The sequence below is a fragment of the Danio rerio genome, chromosome 6 (genome assembly GCF_049306965.1).
Source record: "Danio rerio strain Tuebingen ecotype United States chromosome 6, GRCz12tu, whole genome shotgun sequence".
In the NCBI taxonomy this organism is placed as follows: domain Eukaryota; kingdom Metazoa; phylum Chordata; class Actinopteri; order Cypriniformes; family Danionidae; genus Danio; species Danio rerio.
Window position 1 is genome coordinate 3,944,233 of NC_133181.1, and position 21,501 is coordinate 3,965,733.

The 21,501-nt window shown below is 37.8% G+C and overlaps 1 protein-coding gene across 22 annotated transcripts in view; it reads left to right on the forward strand.

The window, feature by feature from the left end:
* Positions 1-21,501, forward strand: part of ptprfa (protein tyrosine phosphatase receptor type Fa) — a 527,055-nt gene that overhangs the window by 486,467 nt on the left and 19,087 nt on the right. For 12 of the 22 annotated variants that reach the window (XM_073952512.1, XM_073952510.1, XM_068221626.1 and 9 more), the window contains 6 exons: positions 1,890-1,922; positions 2,447-2,544; positions 14,957-15,080; positions 15,445-15,620; positions 17,670-17,789; positions 20,216-20,370. In XM_073952512.1, coding sequence (XP_073808613.1) covers positions 1,890-1,922; positions 2,447-2,544; positions 14,957-15,080; positions 15,445-15,620; positions 17,670-17,789; positions 20,216-20,370 — 706 coding nt within the window. 22 annotated transcript variants of the gene reach the window in all.

A 21,501-nucleotide genomic window follows, 5' to 3' on the forward strand; every position in this document is an offset into this window, starting at 1 on the left:
AAAAAAATGTTTTGGTATTGGACAAATATATGAGCTGAAAAAAGGCTATACTTGACTTTTCTCCAGCTTTAATCACTGTGAAGTGTGAAGCAGCTTTCACACCGGACACGGAAAGTGCTGCGCTATGAATCCCATTCGTTTCTATTTAGTATACGTGTTGCTTGTAATAATGCTACTGTGCTGTTATGCCAATACTGGTAAAATGACTCCTCTCCACTTGTTTACTGTCAATTTAATGTGTTTATTGTATTGGTTTGTGTTTTTTTATTATTAAAGTTATTAAATACAATTTTAAAAGTCTTACAAAATTACATTAATTGTTACAAAACATTTTCATATTACGCATTCTGAGAACATTGATTTGAAATTGCAGTTACGTAGCTTTACTATTATTCTGAAAAATTGTAGTAAACTGTTTAAAAGTGCAGTCAAGACATTTGGAATGGTATTAAAGTGTTTTATTTAAAATAAACGCTTATTTTTAATGCATTATTTTTTAATGTTTAATTCATTAAAATGTTTGAAATTGGTAATATTTTAAATGAACTGAATATTTAATTATTGTAAATTTTCGGACAAATATATTAGCCTTAAAAAAGGCTGTGCTTGACTTCTCTCCAGCTTTAATCACTGTGCAGTGTGAAGCAGCTTTCACACCGGACAGTGAAAGTGCTGCCCTATGAATCCCATTCATTTCTATGTAATATACGTGTTGCTTGCAATAGTGCTACTGTGCTGTCATGGCAGCACCGCCTCTTCACTTGTTTACTGTCAATTTAATGTGGTTATTGTGTTGGCTTGTTTTTTATTATTAAATTTATTAAATTAAATTTTAAAAAGTCTTACAAAATTACATAAATTGTTACAAAACATTTTCATATTACACATTTACAGAATATTAATTTGAAATTGCAGTTTAGTAGTTTTACTTTCCTTTTGCAAAATTGCAATACACTTTTTAAAAATGCAGTAAAGACATTTGGAATATTATTAAAGTGTTTTATTTTAAATAAATGCTGTTAAATGAATTTTAGATTCATCAAAATTTTGAAAAAAAGAATGATCAATGTACTGAATATTCGGCTATCTTAAATTATTGTGCAAAAAGGACAATTTTGGGTTTCGGACAAACATGTGAGCTGAAAAAAAATGGCTATACTTGACTTCTCTCCAGCTTTAGTCACTGTGCAGTTTGAAGCAGCTTTCACACCGGACACAGAGTGTGCTGCACTATGAATCCCATTCATTTCTCTGTAGTATGCATTGATTTGAAATAGTTTTTCTTTTGGAGAAAGTCTTATTTGTTTTATTTCGGCCAGAATAAAAAGCAGTTTTTATTTATTTTTTTTTTTATTCAATATTATTAGTCCCCTTAAGCAATGTTTGTTTTTGATAGTCTACAACACAAACCATCGTTATACAAGGACTTGCCTAATTACTCTAACTTGTCTAATTAACCTAGTTAAACCTTAAAATGTCACTTTAAGCTGAACACTAGTATATTTTAAAATAATTCAAAAAATATTATGTGCTGTCATAAAGGCAAAGATAAAAGAAATCAGTTATTAGAAATGAGTTATTGAAACTATTATGTTTAGAAACGTGTTAAAAACAATTTGGGAAAAACTGTAGATGGGGGACTATAAATAAGGAGGGCTTCAACTATATAATTTCGCTAGTTTAATCTAATTGCATGGGAATAACCAGTAATTTAACTAACTATTTTATAATGCACCAAACTAATTACGTCATGTTACATATTATCAGGTAAACTATTTCAAGTGCTCTTCATGGGCTTTTCTCTTTTGCTCTTTACACATCACTCCTCTCTCTTGTGTAAGTGACATACAGTATATTTCTCACAGTCGCTGCTCATCTTCTTTCTGCAGGTTCCAGTGCCTTCAACTGTCCCAGCACTTCAAGTTAGTTTTTGCTCTTGCGTTTCACTTCCTCCATCTCTATGCTCCTCCCACCTGTCCATCAAGAACCAAAGCCACGCCCCCTCCACCACTCTGGCTGCTGTCAGTTAAAGCTTCACCATGTCTCACGTCCTTCTCCACAGGCCGTCCGTCCGTCTCAAACACGGGATGGGAGGGAAAGCAATAAGTGTTTTTTAATGTGCGCTCAGGTTGTAGTCCCTTGCTGATGTCATTTACATGCCATTTTGACTGTACAGGGCAGCTTATGCCACCTTTCGGAAGCGGTTCATATGTATCAGCTAATGAGCATGTCCGTTCACTGCTTACATCACCACAGCTACTCTTAGCACAAAGCATGGTGCTACAAGCTTTTTGCGCAAACTACTCTCATTATTTGGGTTGTTTTCATGTATGTCCATCTTCCTAAAAACTGGAAAGTGTGTTTGGTCCCCACAGTTCAGCCAAGCAAAACAAAGCAAGCCAATAGAAATCTCTGCTATCAGTTCATGCTCTGTTTTTGTCTGCAGGAATGCGGGAACACCCTCCAGTGTCTGTGTGTGCTTTGGCTGACCACATCGAGCGGCTGAGAGCCAACGACAGCCTCCGCTTCTCGCAGGAGTATGAGGTAAACCAGCCAGAGTCACGTTAGACAATCCGAAGTCTAAACCTTCTGCTGAGCTGTCCTTCTGTCCCCTAGAGTTAAGGAGATGAATTTCACTATTTTTTAATCCCTTCAGCCAAGTTCCAGGTCTGGTTGGAACACTTTTAGCTTAGCTTAGCATAAATCATTGAATCGGATTAGACCATTAGCATCTCGCAAAAAAAACCTTAAAAACAGGAGTTTCAATCAGTTTTCTATTTAAAGCTTGACTTTTCTGTATTTACATTGCGTACTAAGACCAGCCAGAGTCACATCAGAGAGTCCATCTAAACCTTAAGCTGTCCTTCTGAAAAAAAAAAACATAGTGCACTAAAACCAACGGATAATGGAGAGTTGCTATTTTCAAAAAATGTCCCCTAGCCGAGAGTTAAAGAGATGAATTACTCTATATTTAAATCCCTTCAGCAAGTTCCAAGTCTGGCGGGATCACTTTTAGCTTAGCTTAGCAAAAATCATTGAATCGGATTAGACCATTAGCATCTCGCTCAAAAAAAAAAAAGTTTTGATAATTTTTCTATTTAAAGGTTGACTATTCTGTATTTATATTGTGTACTAAGACCAGCCAGAGTCACATCTGAGTCCATCTAAACCTTCTGCCGAGCTGTCCTTCTGTTAAAGGATCACTTCACTTTTTTTAAAAAAAAATAGGCTCATTTGATGAATTTGATCATTTTTGAATCCATTCAGCGTATCTCCAGGTTTGGCGGGATTACTTTTAGCTTAGCTTAGCATAAATCATTGAATTAGATTAGACCATTAGCATCTCACTCAAACATTTCAAAAAAGAGTTTTGATATTTTTTTTTAATTTACAGCAAATATAGTGTACTAAGATCAATGGAAAATGAAAACTTGCTACTTTCTAGGCTGATATGAATAGGAAATATATTCTTATTCTGTCCTTCTGTTTTAAAAAAGTTACCTAGTGTTAAAAAGGTGAATTTCACTATTTTTGAATCCATTCAGCCGAGTTCCAAGACAGGATCACTTTTAGCTTAGCTTAGCATAAATTATTGAATCGGATTAGACCATTAGCATCTCGTTCAAAAGTTTGAAAAAAGAGTTTTAATGTTTTTTCTATTTAATGCAAACAGTGTACTAAGACCAATGGAAAATGAAAAGTTGCTGTTTTCTTGGCCAATATGGCTAAGAACTTTACTCTCATTCTGGTATATACTGATCAAGAAACTTTACTGCCGTACCATGACTTTACTTATTTTATAATAGTAATTATTATGGAATTTAGCAATTTAATTTAAAAACAGGCTCATTGAAACTACAAAAAAAAAAACTTACTTAAACATACATTTGACCACAGTTTCTTGGTAAAATGACTGCTTTGGTGCAACATAACACCAACAACTTTTGTTACTTTTCCTCATGATATCTTATTGAACATATGATTAATGAATAATAATTCATTTTTTGTGCAGTCCTTAGTACAACACCAAATAAATACCACCAAACAACTTTACACATTTGAGAGTTTTTTACTTTTAACCTGGTGAAGCACTCGCTCAAAAAAAAAAGCTTTAAAAAATAGTTTCCATTTAAAGCTTTACTCTTCTGTATTTACATTTTTCTGTATCACTTCGCTTAAAACAATTGGCTTATTTGATTAATTTTACCATTTTTTAAATTCATTCTACCTATCTCAGAGTCTGGCGGAAACACTTGTAGCTTAGCTTAGCATAATTCATCGAATCACTCTTCCACATAAGATATAAATTCAATGTAAAATCAAGGTAAAGCTAGGTGCTTGCAGTGCACATTTCTCTTAAGTTTGCTTCTGAAAACACTATTAGTTGGGTTTAGGGATGGGTTCAGGTCAGTGGTTCGCCAAAAGAAGGTCTATCTGACAAAATCTGTCCTAAGTAGCATATTTCAGATTTGCAAAAATGTACACAGCGCCCTCTAGTGGATTTGTCATCTGAAACGTGCAATGAAATGTACCCGGATCAACGTATTTGAAAAATGTAGACTGAGGCACATATTTACAATGAGCCTGGGCTGGAATTTACTGTTGCAATGCCAGAATATTAGGAATAGTAGTTAATAGATAATAGTAAATGTCGTTTTATGCAAAGAGATACACAAATTACATGTCATGACCAGATTGATGTTCCCCAAAGTTCTCTAAACCAGCGGTTCTCAAACCTTTTTCATCAAGTACCACCTCAAAAAAAAATTATCTCTCCAAGTACCACCATAATGAGCAGTATTGAAATACAGGAGCGTAGTAGGCCCGGTAAAGTAACTACAACTCTGCACAGTTCAAAAACATGGCAAATTAATTTCTATTTTTAAGAATATTTACTATTGTCACTATTATAAAAAGTCTAAACGTTAACACTGTACTGTGCTTATAGGTCAAACGAACAAGCAAAAAAACTAAAAATGTCAAAATATTTAAAATTAAAATGTGCTTTTAAAAGTAAAAAATGGTAGATTACTGTTCTTAAAAAGTAAAATAAAACCTGCTGTACTTAAATGTAAAGTATTAACATATAGTAGCCAATACATCAAAACCTGGGGATGTTGCTTGGACCTCATAAACATAGGCTATATGTCATCACAATGATGTATAAATCATTTTTGATCATTTTTAAAATATATGTAGCATATGACATGTTTAATTCCTCCGCGTACTACTAGAAGGAAGCTTGCGTACCACTAGTGTACACGTACCACAGTTTGAGAACCACTGCTCTAAACTAAAGCCAAGACAATACAATTGAACTGCTACTTTAGAGCCAGATCTTGTGTGTGTGTGTGTGTGTGTGTGTGTGTGTGTGTGTGTGTGTGTGTGTGTGTGTGTGTGTGTGTGTGTGTGTGTGTGTGTGTGTGTGTGTGTGTGTGTGTGTGTGTGTGTGTGTGTGTGTGTGTGTGTGTGTGTGTGTCTGTATGTGTGTGTCTGTATGTGTGTGTGTGCAGAGTGAATCAGAGTGTCAGGAAAGGCCTGATGCTCTGACCACTCCATCACAGACAAACAGCTGAATGCGTCCACTTCACAATCTCGGAAAGATTATACGAATGTGAACATCCCTTGTTCAGCAAATACTGCCGTGCATTATTCAAATGTGCTGAAATGACAGAAAAAAAACTACATCTACTCAACACTACAGCTTACAGGCACACACACACACACACATTCACGTCAGCATCTCAGGCAGTGCCCAGATCGCCAGAGCTTGAAATTAAAGCTGGGAAACGACTCTATTAGGAGTGTAGTGAGTGTGAGAGTCACCTGCTTTATTAGACAGCTAATCCTGAAGAGCGTGTGTGTGTGTGTGTGTGTGTGTGTGTGTGTGTGTGTGTGTGTGTGTGTGTGTGTGTGTGTGTGTGTGTGTGTGTGTGTTTCTGTGTGTGTGTGTGTGTTTGGGCGGGTCTCTTCTTCCTGCTTGACTTGTTATTGTATGGTGAGCAACTCTTCTGAGTACTTAAACAATCAAGAGCTTAATAAAGACATCAAATACTGAGGGAGCAACAGTGATCTAATCAAACGGCAAATCACTCACATTAAACTGCAATACGGAAGAAGCTAAGAGGATAAACAGATAAAGACAGACTAATGGGAAGGGAATTGTGCACGTATTACGTTTACTGTCTAAAAGTGTAGGGTTTTAATAGATTAAAAGCGACCTCTGGTGGATGGTAGCGACCTCTGGTGGACTGTAGCAGCCTTTGAAACGAGACACAGATTCAGAGTTCCACATGAGGTGGAACCATGGCGTGACGTAACTGACTCTTAAATTGAATGTGAGATGAGACTCTGATTGGTTTAATGCACATTGTTCAACACACACCCAAAACTTATTAAGAGAATAAGCACAACCCTGTTATACCATGCGCCATGGTGCAAACCGTATTTGTCCGTCCTTAAAATCGCAAAAGTGTATTCAGACATACCTTTAATGCGTTTACGCTTCAGACTTTGCGCCTAGATCATTAAAGGGCCATGAAACCCCCTCGTTTCAGCAGGGTGTTTTCACACCTCTACTTTGGAAAAAGTCAGAAAAGTGGGCGTGTCCAGCTCTGTTTAGGGGGGATTGTCGGAGGAAGAAAAGAGGCTTGGTGTGGGAGTGTCTATTTGGGCGCGCTGAGTTTCAGAGTTAAAATACACACACAGGGGACAAAGTGACTGTGTTTACATGGACATCTGTGGTCGAATTATTTGCCAAATTATTAAATGTTGGACTTTAACTGCAGTTCTGCAGTAAATGCACTCAGGTAATTCATTCATGTCCCTCACGACAAACGTGATATTTGATTCGAGAAGCTGCTCTAAGCGTGTATTTTTCATGCAATGTTTGATACCGCACGGCGAATGAGAGAAAAAAAAACTCTGCATTTCCAGGAAACTTAGATGCACACGGCAGGTAGTGTCAGAAAGCCGCGTGTGTTATTCCGGTCACAAAATCCAACACGAGGTTATAGTTTGGTTGTAACTGTTAGTGCTAACTTGTTTGCATTCGGTGCAATAGTTTGTTTGATACGAATAAAATACAAACTGAATAAACAAAGAGCACTGGTCGCTCACTTACCCAATCTGTAGAGACAGGACAATCCACAGCAACTAGAGCCGCGTCTTTATTTAGAGGAGACTAAAGCGAATCCAGATCTTTTTTTTGTTTGCAGATGAGAACAGCTCTCAGGTAAACAATGTTCCTCCTTAGACACGTAAGTTATTGTTGTCGAGCGTCGCGTACACTGTTAATCCACACGTGACTCCAGCTGCGCTCTCACAGAGAGAAAATGAAAACGAAACTTAACTGCAGCAAACTATTAAAGCAACACTTTACGCTTGTTTTGCCAATACAACGTGGCGTCTCTGCCATCTACACTCTGACAGTAATGAATATTAATGAAGTTGCACAATAGAGCGCGCTGATTGGTTTGAACCAAGCCTCACTCATGCATTAATGCGTCACACTGTAAGACGTAATAAGACACACTCTGGCACAGACATCCAGTCTGCACGCTGGAATACACGCTATTATGTCATGACCGTGACGAAGCTTCAAAAATTCGTTTCAAACTGGAAGTACGAATTTGCTTGAAATAACGCAAAAACAACCAATTTACACTTTTTAGTGAAATATAGGTGTCCTAATAGTGTTTTTAGCAGTGTGGGACACATATACGACTGTCAACAGCTCAACACATGTGTTTTGGTGTTTCGTGAGCCTTTAAAATAGAGCCCTGCACTTTTAATCTCAGAAAGTATCATTCATTGATTTTCCTTTGGCTTAGTCCCTTATTTATCAGGAGTTGCCACAGTGGAATGAACCGCCAACTATCCCAGTTGTATCCTTTTTAAAAATACTATTTCAGAATGTTCAGAAAGCAGAAATAATATTCTAAAAATACAGTCTTTACAAAACACAATGTTCTTGTAAAGCAATTGTTCACCCGAAATGAAAACGTACCTATTTACCATAACTGAGAACACAACTTTTGTTTTTTTTGTGTGTGCTCTATCCCTTTAATATTCGTATAACCAGGAGGGGAAAACACACTTTTTTTGCAGCCTTTCAAAAACTGGTTCATTTCTAAAATAGGAGATTTCTAAATGTCCTCTGAATGGAACGTTCAGAAATAATATTTTTCACAGATTAATGGGTATGTTTGCAAACTGTTCTAGCTGAGCCGGGTGCGGTGCACACAAGCAGACAGATCGTGTCACAAACACTCTTCTGATTAGCTGTGAGTGTGTGTTGCATTGTGCCCTTGACTGAGGACAGCCAGATTGCTCATTGGGAATTTCATTGTGTCAGGTTTGCGCACGGTGTTATAGCGAGAAACTCAGAAAATACACACGGCTTTGAATTGTTTATTTGCATTATTGCAGCCTTCGCCAGCGATCAATACGTTCCTCATCACAACACGTAAACAAACCTGCACAGACAAACGCACAAAATCAAATCACAATACAACTCGTAAGCTGTGATGTGGTGCAGTCTATTCTATGATTGTTCTTCATAATCCTTCTGTTAGACAGTATATCGGCCTTTGGCTTCTCTTCATCTCATATAAATTTAGAAAAGAAAAGTCATTGTTATTAGAATGAATTGAGCATCATTATGAAATGGTGACTCGGTGGTTAGCACATTCGACTCACAGCAAGAAGGTTGCTGGTTTGCGTCCTGGCTGGGCCGGTTTGCATTTCTGCGTGGAGTTTGTATGTTCTGGCCGCGTTGGCGTGGGTTTCCTCTGGGTGCTCCTGTTGCCCCCCAAGTCCTAAGACATTCGCAATTGGTTAATTGAATAAACTAAAGTTCATTCCACTGTGGCGACCTCTGATAGATAAATGGACTAAGCCGAAAAAGAATGAATGAGTTGAGCGAGCATAACTTACTATAACTTTGCTCACTTTTTATGCAATGTAAATGTAAATCACTTTACACAGTGCATTGACATTCATAGTATTGTGTATGTTGATGGCTACACCCATTTCCAACATTCATTTTTATTCATAAGAAAGTGTGATTACATTGTAAGTAAATGTTCAATTATTCCTTTTAGCTGTTTGTTAAGTTCGGGATAAAGTACATCCTGAAGGTTGTTATCTGGGAATAACCTTCATTTATTTTCCTTCAGCTTAGTGCATTATTTATCAGGGGTCGCCACAGCAGAATAAACCACCAACTTATCCAGCATATGTTTTACGCAGCGGATGCCCTTCCAGCTGCAACCCAGCACTGGGAAATACCTATACACACTCATTCACACATATACACTGTGGAAAATTTAGCTTATTCAATTCACCTATAGCGCATGTCTTTGAACTTGTGGGGGAAACTGGAGAAAACCCACACCAACAGGGGAAGAACATGCACACTCCACACAGACCCAGCCAGTGCTTGAACCAGCGACCTTCTTGCTGTGATGCGAACGTGATAACCACTGCACCACCGTGATGTCCATTTTGGGAGTAGCACACCTTGGAATGTGGCGACTGATCAATCTGAATCGAGTATTTCAGACAGCCATGTATTAACCTCCTAGGGCTTGAGTGTCCACGTACGTGGACAGCACATTTTAGCTCTTAAGTGGCTATTTAAAATACTCTGAATGTTTTATATTTTGTTACAGACATACAGTGTCATCCTGCAACTGTTTTGCAGCATATATAATGTCCCAAACACTATTTTTAACTGTCCAAAATGGGGAGAAATGTTGTTTTTACTTTCTGATAGTCAAAACAAGTAAAAAAAAATGATATTATGTAATATATGCATTAAAAACAGTCAGGATAAAGTGTAAATTCAGACTACAAGTTCACATATATGGACATCATTTTATTCTAAAAGTACATCATATCAAAAGATGATGCTTACATTTTATTCTTATTAGGTTCCAATAAGCCCAAATAGCAAAGAGAAATAAAAATGCATGTAAAAAAACACGTTGGGCCTTAAAAGAATAACATTAAATGCAACAAAACTAACACATAAATTCAAGGAACTGCTGTAATGTTTTTAACTATACTGTATAAATATCTGTAAATCAGCTGTATTCAGTGTTTTATGATTCATGTTTTCTTTTTTCTGCATTTATTTATGCTGATGAATTTCATTATGCGATCTTTGATTTTTTTTCCAACAACTTTTAAGCTTGAAATATTTGGAAAAAGTGACTTTTATGAACATTTTAATAGAGCAGGGATTTTCAACCGGTGGCCCGCATAGTTTGTGAATGAACATGCATGCGTGTACTAGTTGCAGACACAATCATGAGGCTGTTTTTTGCGCCTCAATTTTAATCTCCTAATTTAAAGGGGTGGTCCAGAATGTTATTTTTAAGGCTTGGTTGTGTTAATAAGATGCAAAGCAATGTGTGCTCATGTTTAACTTGAAGGAAATCGTGTTATTTTTTCATAAATCTCACTTTGATTATACACAGCTACTCAGCTAACATGAAAACGACTGTCATATTTCCTAGTTCCTCTAAAAGGCCCACCCTCAAGTGACTCTGATTGGTCATCATCATAATATGCTGTGATACGCCGATCGGCTTCACGTCACGCCCTGACAAGCACGCGCGTTTTGTGTAAACAGTCAGTCAGTCAGTCAGTCAGTCAACACGTGTCTGTAACGAGTGAAAATGGGATGCGGCTCCTTTAACTGTTTCTGTGCCTTTTAGTGTGTTTATGCGTGTATACGATGAAGTATTTGTAACACGAGAAGCGCATGTGCGCGGGAGAGATTTTTATTGTTCTTTTTCTCTCATGCTCGGATTAAGTTATTTTCTGTGGTGACAGAATAAAGCACAAGATGTGAGATGAGACCTTTGTGAGCCTGGATTGATTTGTTTTTGATGTTACACTCCAGTTGGGAAATCATTGCTGTATTTTTTTTAAATCAATGCGTTACAGGACGTCTTTCATGCATATGCGGAATATGCCTGTGTAAGTAACATGAATCGTTCACATATCTTTTGCGACTTTATTGTCCGAGTTGTAAAACGCATAGCATAGCTGCCTATAGAGAGAAATTCTGCCGTCTCACACAGATAGACGCAGGTGCTGGCCAAGAGTGCGTGTATGTGTATGTGTGTGTGTGCGTTTACAGCCGTTTGATAAATATGGATTTGTAACGTTAGCTAAGTCGTTAGTGGTTACCATAATTTCCCGTTGTTTACATCTTTGCTACAACACACCGTTAAAGTTAGACACTGTACATGTCATGATCAATTTTAACAAATAAAAACACTTACAGGTCATGACTCAGAGTTCACAGCGTCTCCTTGCTCCATCTTTGAGAAGATTTTAACTGAATCCAGCACTGAACTGGGAGAGATTCTGGAAGCTGTGTTTTGTCAAATCATGCTTGCTATGTATTTTATAGTTCTCTGGAACATAATTAATATTGAACTGTAAGCACTTCTGTGTTTGGGTCGTGTCATTTGGAAGCCCAACAACAGAAACAGAACAGCTCTGTGGAAACAGCAGGATGGCATTTCTCTCTCTGCAGTAACGTTACAGCGCCTCTGGCCACGGCCTTTACCTGCGCAGTGTGGGATGCGCAATAACGAACTTTTGTGATCTCACAGGGGGCGGAAGTATTTTTTGTAGTCCCCAAAATTCGTTAATTGTAGGCGTTGCTAAGCTAACTCTGTACAAATCAAGGTCTCCCTTTGCATTAAACTTTGAATATTTTACATTCAGAGATGCTGTTTATGTTCACACAGATACATTACACATCAACTGAAGTTTAAAATATAATATCGTAGTGGACCACCCCTTTAAATTTTCATTTAAATTAAATTGAACTCTCAATACTATATTACTAATTAAAGAAGTGGGCCCCGCAGTGAAAAACGTTGAGAACCCCTGGTTTACAGCAATATATTGTCTGTGTTGGTGCTGTATTTTATGCGACAAAATCCTTGTAATAAACTGACAGTAAATTTTCTGTTGTTTTACAGACTGATTTGTGTATATATATTATTTCTTATACAATATTTCAAACGACTAAAATGTCAATAAAAGTCACTTTGTTGAATTTTCAACATCGACAGAGCTGAGATTAATATCCCATAATGTAATTCACAAAAGTAAGTAAACAGAAAACACAAAATACGGAAGTTCTAAATATTTTTTACAGCGTCACGTTAACAAAGTTTGTGCTGTAGCAAATGTATTGCTCATGAGAGTTAACATAACCAATACTAACTTATTGGCCCTAAATTGTGTAATGCAGGTGAATGTTTGATATGAGTTCTCCATTCTGAGAGAGTATTGTTGTGTAGATTGTTCTGTTCTGAGCAGACGTCTAAACCTCACCCGAATGACCCGCTATCTCGTCACTATGGTAACAGGATTAGGATTCAGTCGTGGACGTGCAGGTCAAGGATGAGATTTACACAGTTGTGGTGCATCCGCTCGCTTTTGCACTGCGGGTGAAAATTCAGTTCCAGACTCATCCAGAAAGCAGAACCGACCCTGCTCTTATTATGAATGATTCAGTGGTGCACATTATTCCATGCCTTCGCAAACTTTGGTCAAAATAAAATGAAAAACATCTGAAAGGGCTGTAGTTTACAACTGATGTCTCTAAAACCTCTTTCTTAGTTACTTGTGGTTCCCTGGTAAATATTGTCTGATTAAATTTCTGGTTATTTACAGTAGTTACAGTGTGATGGATTACAAAAATAGACACAATAAATGGAGTAAGGACTGTTTGAGAAACCTGTTTGAAAACACTCATTATTTAGCCATTCTGCTGGATTTCAGCGAGTTCATTTTTATTTTATTTCTTTGCGAAAATACATCTGAAAGAGCTTTATTTTTTGTATAATTTAAGTTTGTGGATGTACATGTACATACTTTTTAAATGTTTATTTATTTTTTATGCATTTTTTTATTATTACTTTTTTTGATTAATTGGAATTTCATTTTGTTTATGTAAAAGTTTAATAAACAGATCTACATTATATATATATATATATATATATATATATATATATATATATATATATATATATATATATATATATATATATATATATATTTTTTTTTTTTTTTTTTTTTTTTTTTTTTGGCTTAGTCCAAAAATCTTGGGTCACCACAGCCGCAAGCCATCCCTGAGAAAAATCCATACACACTTATACACTACGGACAATTAAGCTTACATAATTCACCTATACCACATCTTTGGACTGTGGGGGGAAGCCGGAGCTCCCGAGGATACCCACACGAACACAGGGAGAACATGCAAACTCCACACAGAAATGCCAACTGACCCAGCCGAGGCACAAACCAGCGACCTTCTTGCTGTGAGGCGAATGTGCTACTCACTCCGTCACCGTGACCCCCATATATTGGCATTTCTGCGTGGAGTTTGCATGTTCTCCCCATGTTTGCATGGGTTTAATCTTTCCTCCTGGTGCTCCGGTTTCCCCCACAGTCCAAAGACATTGAATAAACTAAATTGGCTGCAGTGTATGTGTGTGAAGGCGACACAGTGGTGCAGTAGGTAGTGCTGTCGCCTCACAGCAAGAAGGTTACTGGTTTGAGCCTAGGCTGAGTCAGTTGGCGTTTCTGTGTGGAGTTTGCATGTTCTCCCCTTGTTCGTGTGGGTGTCCTCGGGAGCTCCAGTTTCCCCCACAGTCCAAAGACATGCGGTACAGGTGAATTGGATAGGCTAAATTGTCCTCCTAGTGTATGAGTGTGAATGATTAATCCATAAATTAATCCATATATATATATATATATATATATTAGTGCTGTCAATCGAATAAAAAAATTATTAATCGCACTTTTTTAATTAATCGCATTTAAAAGACTGAAAATTTTGGCTATTAAAATGTAAAATTAATGTAAACGCACAGACAAAAGACAAAAACTATTTGAAATTCAGAATATAATTGCTTATTAGAAATTTTGTTTAACTTGTAACAAAGATTTTTTTATGTAAACAACATAACCACAATAAATCCTGGCTTGACAGCCATATTTATTACAGAAATAAAAACACAGGCATGTTGATGCCATTTGAATTTCAAAACAATCAATGCCAATAAAGAAAAAACTGATTTCCATGTTGGATTCTAAGTGGACTGCAAAAATGCCAAAATACAGGCAGTGCAGATATGGAAAATAGATAATAATAATAATAATAATAATAATAATAATAATAATAAAGTATTGAATACAAACAATTGTACACATTCAGCCCACAACAGGAAAAAACAAAAACTGCAACTGCGTTAATTGCGTTAATTTTTTTAAACGTGTTAAATATTTCAAATTAATCGCATGCGTTAACGCACTAGTTTTGACAGTACTAATATATATACAATTATATTTACAATTCTGCTCAGGGGATTTAAGAGAGAGTTGAAAAAATTTTTTTAAATACCAAAATTGAAAATTCACTTACTTTCTCTTATGTTGTTATAATCTTTCATTTTCCATTGAACACAAAGATATTTGGAAAAGTTTGTCTTTTTTTCTGTGTGCCAGAAGGAAGAAACTCAAATATGCTTCAAACAAGTGGGTTTTTTTTTTTGTATTTGGCGGAGTCACACTTTATTTTGATGTGCAATCAAGCTATTTACAAATCAATAAAAAACAATAACTGAGACATTTAGCCTAATAAACTACAAATTAGCTGCCTATTAATAGAAAGCGAGGTAGTTGTGTTTATGTATTGGAATTCGCAATGTAAAATAAGCTCATACTCTATAAGTGCTAATAAACAGTTAATATCATGTAATTAGCCAGTAGTAAAAACTGTGAGTAAGTGTTACCGATAAACGATTTTTCACAATAGAACATTTAAAAGACAGAATGAGACTTTATTTTCTGTGTTTTTGTGTCACTGTTGATGGTTTAGTTCAGTAACTCATTTTGCTCATCTGTTTTTTTGCAGTCTGTTGACCCTGGCCAGCAGTTCACCTGGGAAAACTCCAACTTAGAGGTCAACAAGCCCAAGAACCGCTACGCAAACGTCATCGCTTACGATCACTCCAGGGTTGTGCTGACTCCTGTGGATGGTAAGAACAAAAACTTTACTTCAACACTTATTTCAGACAGTTTTGAATTGATCTGAAATGAATTCATTCGTTACGGCTTAGTCTATGATTCATACGAATTGAACCAGCTGTTTAAAAATACACATAATTTGTTATATTATAAATATTTACAGTCACTTTTAACCACTTCAATGCATCCTAGTTTCTTTCTTTTAAAATCAATTCTTTCCCCAAAAGTAGCTTGACATCTCAAAATCTAAACCTGCATAGTTCACAAGGAAAAACAAAGCAACACTCAGTAGATAATTAGAACAAAAGGAAACAGCACAATCTAGTCGCAGTTATCTGCCTGCACATGTATTAACATGGCTCTGTTGAACCGCAGGTGTTCCCGGAAGTGACTACATCAATGGAAACTACATTGATGGCTACCGTAAGCAGAACGCCTACATCGCCACGCAGGGTCCGCTGCCTGAGACGCTCAGTGACTTCTGGAGGATGGTGTGGGAACAGAGAACCAGCACTATCGTCATGATGACCCGACTGGAGGAGAAGAGCAGGGTGAGATTATATATAATATCTGCCTGCCTTGCTAACATACACAAACACGTGGGCTGTCTGTGATGTGCATGGAAAAGGAAGTGACCATAAGTGTCCCAATAGGTTTAGTGAAATGGAAGTGGCGTGTGTGTGTGTGTTTGAGAGAGAGATAGAGGAGAGAGGGATGGGTTACATGTTCCCTCACCTGCCGTGTGACCAGATGGTCATTCTTTCTATCCTCCACATGGCCAGTCTTAATATACTGTACAGTACATGCACAGGAAGGCGATCTAAAGTAAGTTTATAGTTTATTCTACTGGAATTTACTTCTTTTTTTAATTTAATGCAATTACATGCAATGCAAAATATATTTATTTAACCAGTTAAACTCTGCGGACCCGGTACCAGGTCTGTGACGTCATTGACTTTCGCCTTAAGATTTAAAGGGCTAGCATTGCACCAGACCCCCTTAAGTGGTTTCATTTGAAAGTGTAGAATCTATATTTTATGCACATATGCATCACTTTGGTTTTTATTCTACTGTGCAAAAGTTATTTACACTTAAATACACAGTATTTTGGAGACCCGAGCTGGGTATTTTACATTGGTTCATTTTCATATTTTTCATGACACATGTACAAGTTATAGCTCAAATGAAAGATCTTGCCGGTGCTCATACAGTTCTAGCATTCTTTTTACTGAATTAAATTCACATATCAAACAGTTGCCGAATGAATCCCGGTGTTTCCATGGTGCAGAAGTGAAACAATACATTTATGATCAATAAGCAGCCCCAGATAGCACAGACAGCTGTCATCTCTCACCTTATGCTGTGCGCTTCAGAGCCATTCTCCTCTGTTTTTGAGGTGATGTGCATAAGTAATCCTTTTATATGTCTGACGTGGTCCAAACACAGTGAATTATGTTTGATCAAACAAAAAAATAGTGAAATATAAAACAATGATCGCTCCCTGTGGCTTGTACAGCACCTCTCATCAGTTGGAATACAATAACATTTGCATAGATTATGGTAGAGACAGTTTCCTTTTTTCCTATGATTACAGACATGTGCAGGAACCACCGAAATTAATTACAGCAAGCTAGACCACACACAACCTAAAAGGTAGACTTTCAAATCTGAGTTTATGAAAAAAAAAAAAAAAAAAGCACCTCTTTTTTTAGGTGTATATTATAACGCAGACAGCATATACAGTTATTTTAAATACTTTTAATAGTTTTTTTTATAAAAATTCAAATGGTTTTCTTTAAAATGAGACCACATTTTTGCATTTACACCTCTGCATGTGGATTTGGGAAGCTCTTAAATTTGGGTAGGCAAAATCCAGGCGGAAATCTCCAAATAACAGCAGAGTTTAACTGGGTAACAGAGCATTTATGTACAGAATAAAAGTCCTCTGATCCCTGTAATCACATGAAGGGCCGGAATTAACCAATAAGCAAACTAAGCGGCCGCTTGGGGCCCCAGGACATCAGGGAGGCCCCAATAAAATCTAAAATTATACTTATAAACTAAATTTAACATCATTTTCTATCATATTTGGTATAGTGAGAGTCAAATATTTATTTACATAGAAAAGCAGGCATGAATGGCTCTCCCAAGAGAAATTTGAGATCTAAAAGCGTACACAGCGGCTTCTTATGGATTTGCGACAAACAAAAACTACAATAAAACGTAGCTCCTGGGACATATTTGTCGCTGTCCGGAAGTGTCTGTAGTGGTATGTTTTCTGAATGAGCCTGGGTTGGTCTTATCTTTATGTTTTGGGGACCGAACACATGTCAGTGTGTGTGTGTGCTTGTTTTCCTTATCTTGTCGAGACCAAATGTGTCTGCATGACTCATGTGTGTGTATGTGTGCAGGCAGTATATGACCATGAGTGTGTTTTCAGAGCCTGAGGTTCAGCCACAGTTCTGGTCAGTCTGTGGTGCGTGATGCATCCATCTGCCCAAACACCCAGAGAGAGACCCTACGGCTGGACACACACACATGCACAATCAGTATGCTCTTCAGCTGGTCTCAACCTGGTGTGTGTGTGTTTGTGATTGTAGGTGAAGTGTGATCAGTACTGGCCAAGCCGAGGAACAGAGACTTACGGGATGATTCAAGTGTCCATGCTGGATACGGTGGAGCTGGCCACATACAGCGTCAGAACCTTCGCTCTCTACAAGGTGTGTGTGTTCATACTACAGATTTACACCACTTTCAGGCACGTTTTGATCTGTTTAAGAGTGCTTTCACATCTTTTAATCGATTGTTTTGCTTTGAAACAGGAGTTAAAATTGTAACACCGTTTGCGTTTTGTTCTCGGTGCGGTTCGCTTTCACACGGCAAAGTTTCTAAACGAATCAAAATTATTAAAACAAGTCACCTGAGAGTAAACTCTCCTCACGTTGGTCAGAGTTTGGATGATTTTCTGAATTCTGCTCAGCTGTTATACATCGTTATTTTAATTTATGATGATGAGAAATATGTCATTATAGGCAAAGAGGTGCGCTTTTATTTTAAATGGTGACACCCACTTACATAATCACCAAATGTAAATCAGAGATAAGACTTTGTCATACATAACTTCATTAAAATTGTCAAGAGTTGTTGTGTTCTATATCAGAAGTTGCATTGGTATTATATACATTCATTCATTCATTTCCTTGTCGGCTTAGTCCCTTTATTAATCCGGGGTCGCCACAGCGGAATGAACCGCCAACTTATCCAGCAAGTTTTTACGCAGCGGATGCCCTTCCAGCCGTAACCCATCTCTGGGAAACATCCACACACACATTCACACACACACTCATACACTATGGACAATTTAGCCTACCCAATTCACCTGTACCGCATATGTCTTTGGACTGTGGGGGAAACCGGAGCCCGGTATTATATACAGTGGGGAAAATAATTATTAAACACGTCACCATTTTCCTTAGAAAGCATATTTCTAAAGGTCCATATATGCAATGAAAACTAAACTAATTAGTTTACACATTAAGTCACAGGTATGTGTACTAAAATTAAATGAGGCAGGGAAAAAGTATTGAACACATGAAGAAAGGAAGGTGTAGAAAGGCAATGAAAGCCCAGACAGCAGTTGAAATCTCTCAGTAGTTCTTTAGCAACCCTCTGCCCTTCCTCACTGTAAATCAATATCAGCTGCTTCAGTCCAACGTCTACATTAGCAGGAGGATGAAGATGAAACTAGAGTGATTTCAGCAAGACAATAATCCAAAACACAGCCAAGGAGACTCTCAAATGCTTTCAGAGAAAGAAAATCAAGCTGTAGAATAGCCCAGCCAATCACCTGACTGGAAATTAATACAAAATACAAAATTAAGCTCAGATTTGATAGACGAGACCCACAGAACCATCAAGATTTTGACACTGTTAAATAATATTACTTCCTACTCATCATGCTTTCCTCTTATAGCCATATATATACCTATTACATAGTGATGTTTATTTATAAACTAATGTCGAGAGGATCACATGCCTATGGTTGCTTGCAGCTGGTCCCGCATTATTCAATTTATGATTGACCAATCAGACGATTCCTAAGCCACTATAAATACCCTAAGTTCCATATTACAGCCATCTTGGTTTTGAAGAATCCCCCTTCCACCCCTGCTCCTCCTCCTTTCCTAGATAGGTGGCACGGTGGCCCAGGGGTTAGCACTGTTGCGTCACAGCAAGAACGTCACTGGTTCTAGTCCTCACCAAGCCAGCTGACATTTCTGTGCTTAGTTTACATGTTCTCCCCGTGCTCATGTGGGTTTCCCCTGGGTTCCCCAGTTTCCTCCCACCATCCAAAAACATGCAGCTTAAGTTATTGACTGATCCAAATCAGCACCATAGTCATGCTCCTAGTAAGTAGTTATCTCTTAAGAGCAATCCCTATCTGTTCATTAGCTATTACAGCAGGGGAGTTCTTGAGATCTACCTGAGCTCAAACTCCCATCTCGCCTTGCAAGCAGTAGGGAGCCCCGGGCTCGAGGATCTTATTAGCTCAGGGCTCTCTCCCAGGACAGCATGCCAAACAAGCTTTATAATCAATCATCAGCTAAGTGTGAACTCCTGAAACCATAATACACTGTGCTCTAACCTAGTTCATTGGATCGTATTGCTTTCTCACTACAACCGAACCGCTCCAGAGTTCATTTCAACCAAGTCAAGCCCACCTGAAACGTACTTTCAATTCAGTCTCTCTAAAAATATTTACAAACAACGAGCACAGTTTCATATCTCCAGCAAGTTTGACACATTTGTCAGTCAGAGACGCTGCAATCGCACAAATGAATAAAGCTTTAACTTTTTCTGCTCATTAATAAAGTGTTGCTGTGATGTGGAGGCGTCGCACGGCAGAACTGAATAAATGAACACAGAAATATTTCCACAAAAGCATCCTTGATTAATTAATAGGAGACAAACCTACTCTTGTTAACTTACAGTCTGCTAGAATACGAGTTAGCAACATTTGAAAGAGTTTCCTAATTAGAAAAAAAGGTTTGGTGGGAAAGTTGAAAAGACTTTTACAATGACTGCACATGAGTCTGTTTAATTATGTTTTTCCCGATGATTTATTTCTCTTAATGCATTCTGGCAGAATGGATCCAGCGAGAAACGGGAGGTTCGGCAGTTCCAGTTCATGGCGTGGCCGGATCACGGTGTTCCCGAATATCCCACACCCATTTTAGCCTTCTTACGCAGGGTCAAAGCCTGCAACCCACCTGACGCGGGACCCATGGTGGTGCACTGCAGGTACAGCGTGACCTCATTCTCTTCTTTGTTTTGTTCTGTTTGTTCCTCTTTTGATTGCTGTCTCTCAGTATTGAAGCAAACAATGCAGGGCTGCCAGAGCTTGCTATTAAAAAAACGAACAAAAATAATCCACTGAAAAACTGAATTAAGTCAAAAAATATGCTTCCTGATTTATTTATTTAGCCTCAAAGCACTGTAGGAAAAATAAAAGCGTCCCTTTTTTTCTCAAAAAAACTTTTATTTGAGGGAAATTGATAAATTTAGCTGGAGTAAATTCAAGTTCCTGGGGGCGCACATCTTAAAGGACCTTTCCTGGACCACCAACACCTACAGCCTGGTCAAGAAGGCTCACCAGCGCCTATTTTTCTTAAGGCAGTTTAAGAAGAACCAGCTTTCATCAGCCATATTGGTGAATTTCTACTGCTGCACAATTGAAAGCATGGCCAACTGCGTCACAGTCTGGTATGGAAGCTGCTCTGTTGCTGAGTGTAAGGCACTGCAGCGGGTGGTGAAAACTGCCCAATGCATCACAGGGACCACACTGCCAGCCATAGAGGACATCCAGAAGAAACGCTTATCTGCGCCGAGCACGCAGTATTCTTGAGTAAGGTGAAACTGCAGGCCCGGAGACCCTACTGCACGCTCAGAGCTGCACTTCCAGACCTATCGTTTTCTCAGACAGTGCCACCTGCTGTTGGGTTGGGTGAAGCTGCAGGTACGGAGACCCAACTGCATGCTCAGACCAGCACTTTCTAGCAAGCAGCAACATCAAACACACCAGTAAGGTTATTGATTATTAAAGCGATTCCTGAAAATGACCAGGTTTTGTGGCATAAAACAATTTGTTGTAAAATATTAAACTAACAAACAATCCTTTCAGTGTTTGATTTGATCAAAATTAGTGCCAAAAGATAGCGTCATTATATGATATTTACAGCTTGCTTTTATTTCCGGTGTTATTGTACCATTCTGGGACAATTTTCTAGCATTGTTTTCTGTCAAAATAAAAAACGTTAAAGTAAAAATGTTGAAATAAAATGTTTAACATATAAAGCAATTATTATTTGAAAGATATTTTAGTGCTATGCAGGTACATATGACTGTATTATCGATCTGAAAGTGCTACCAAAG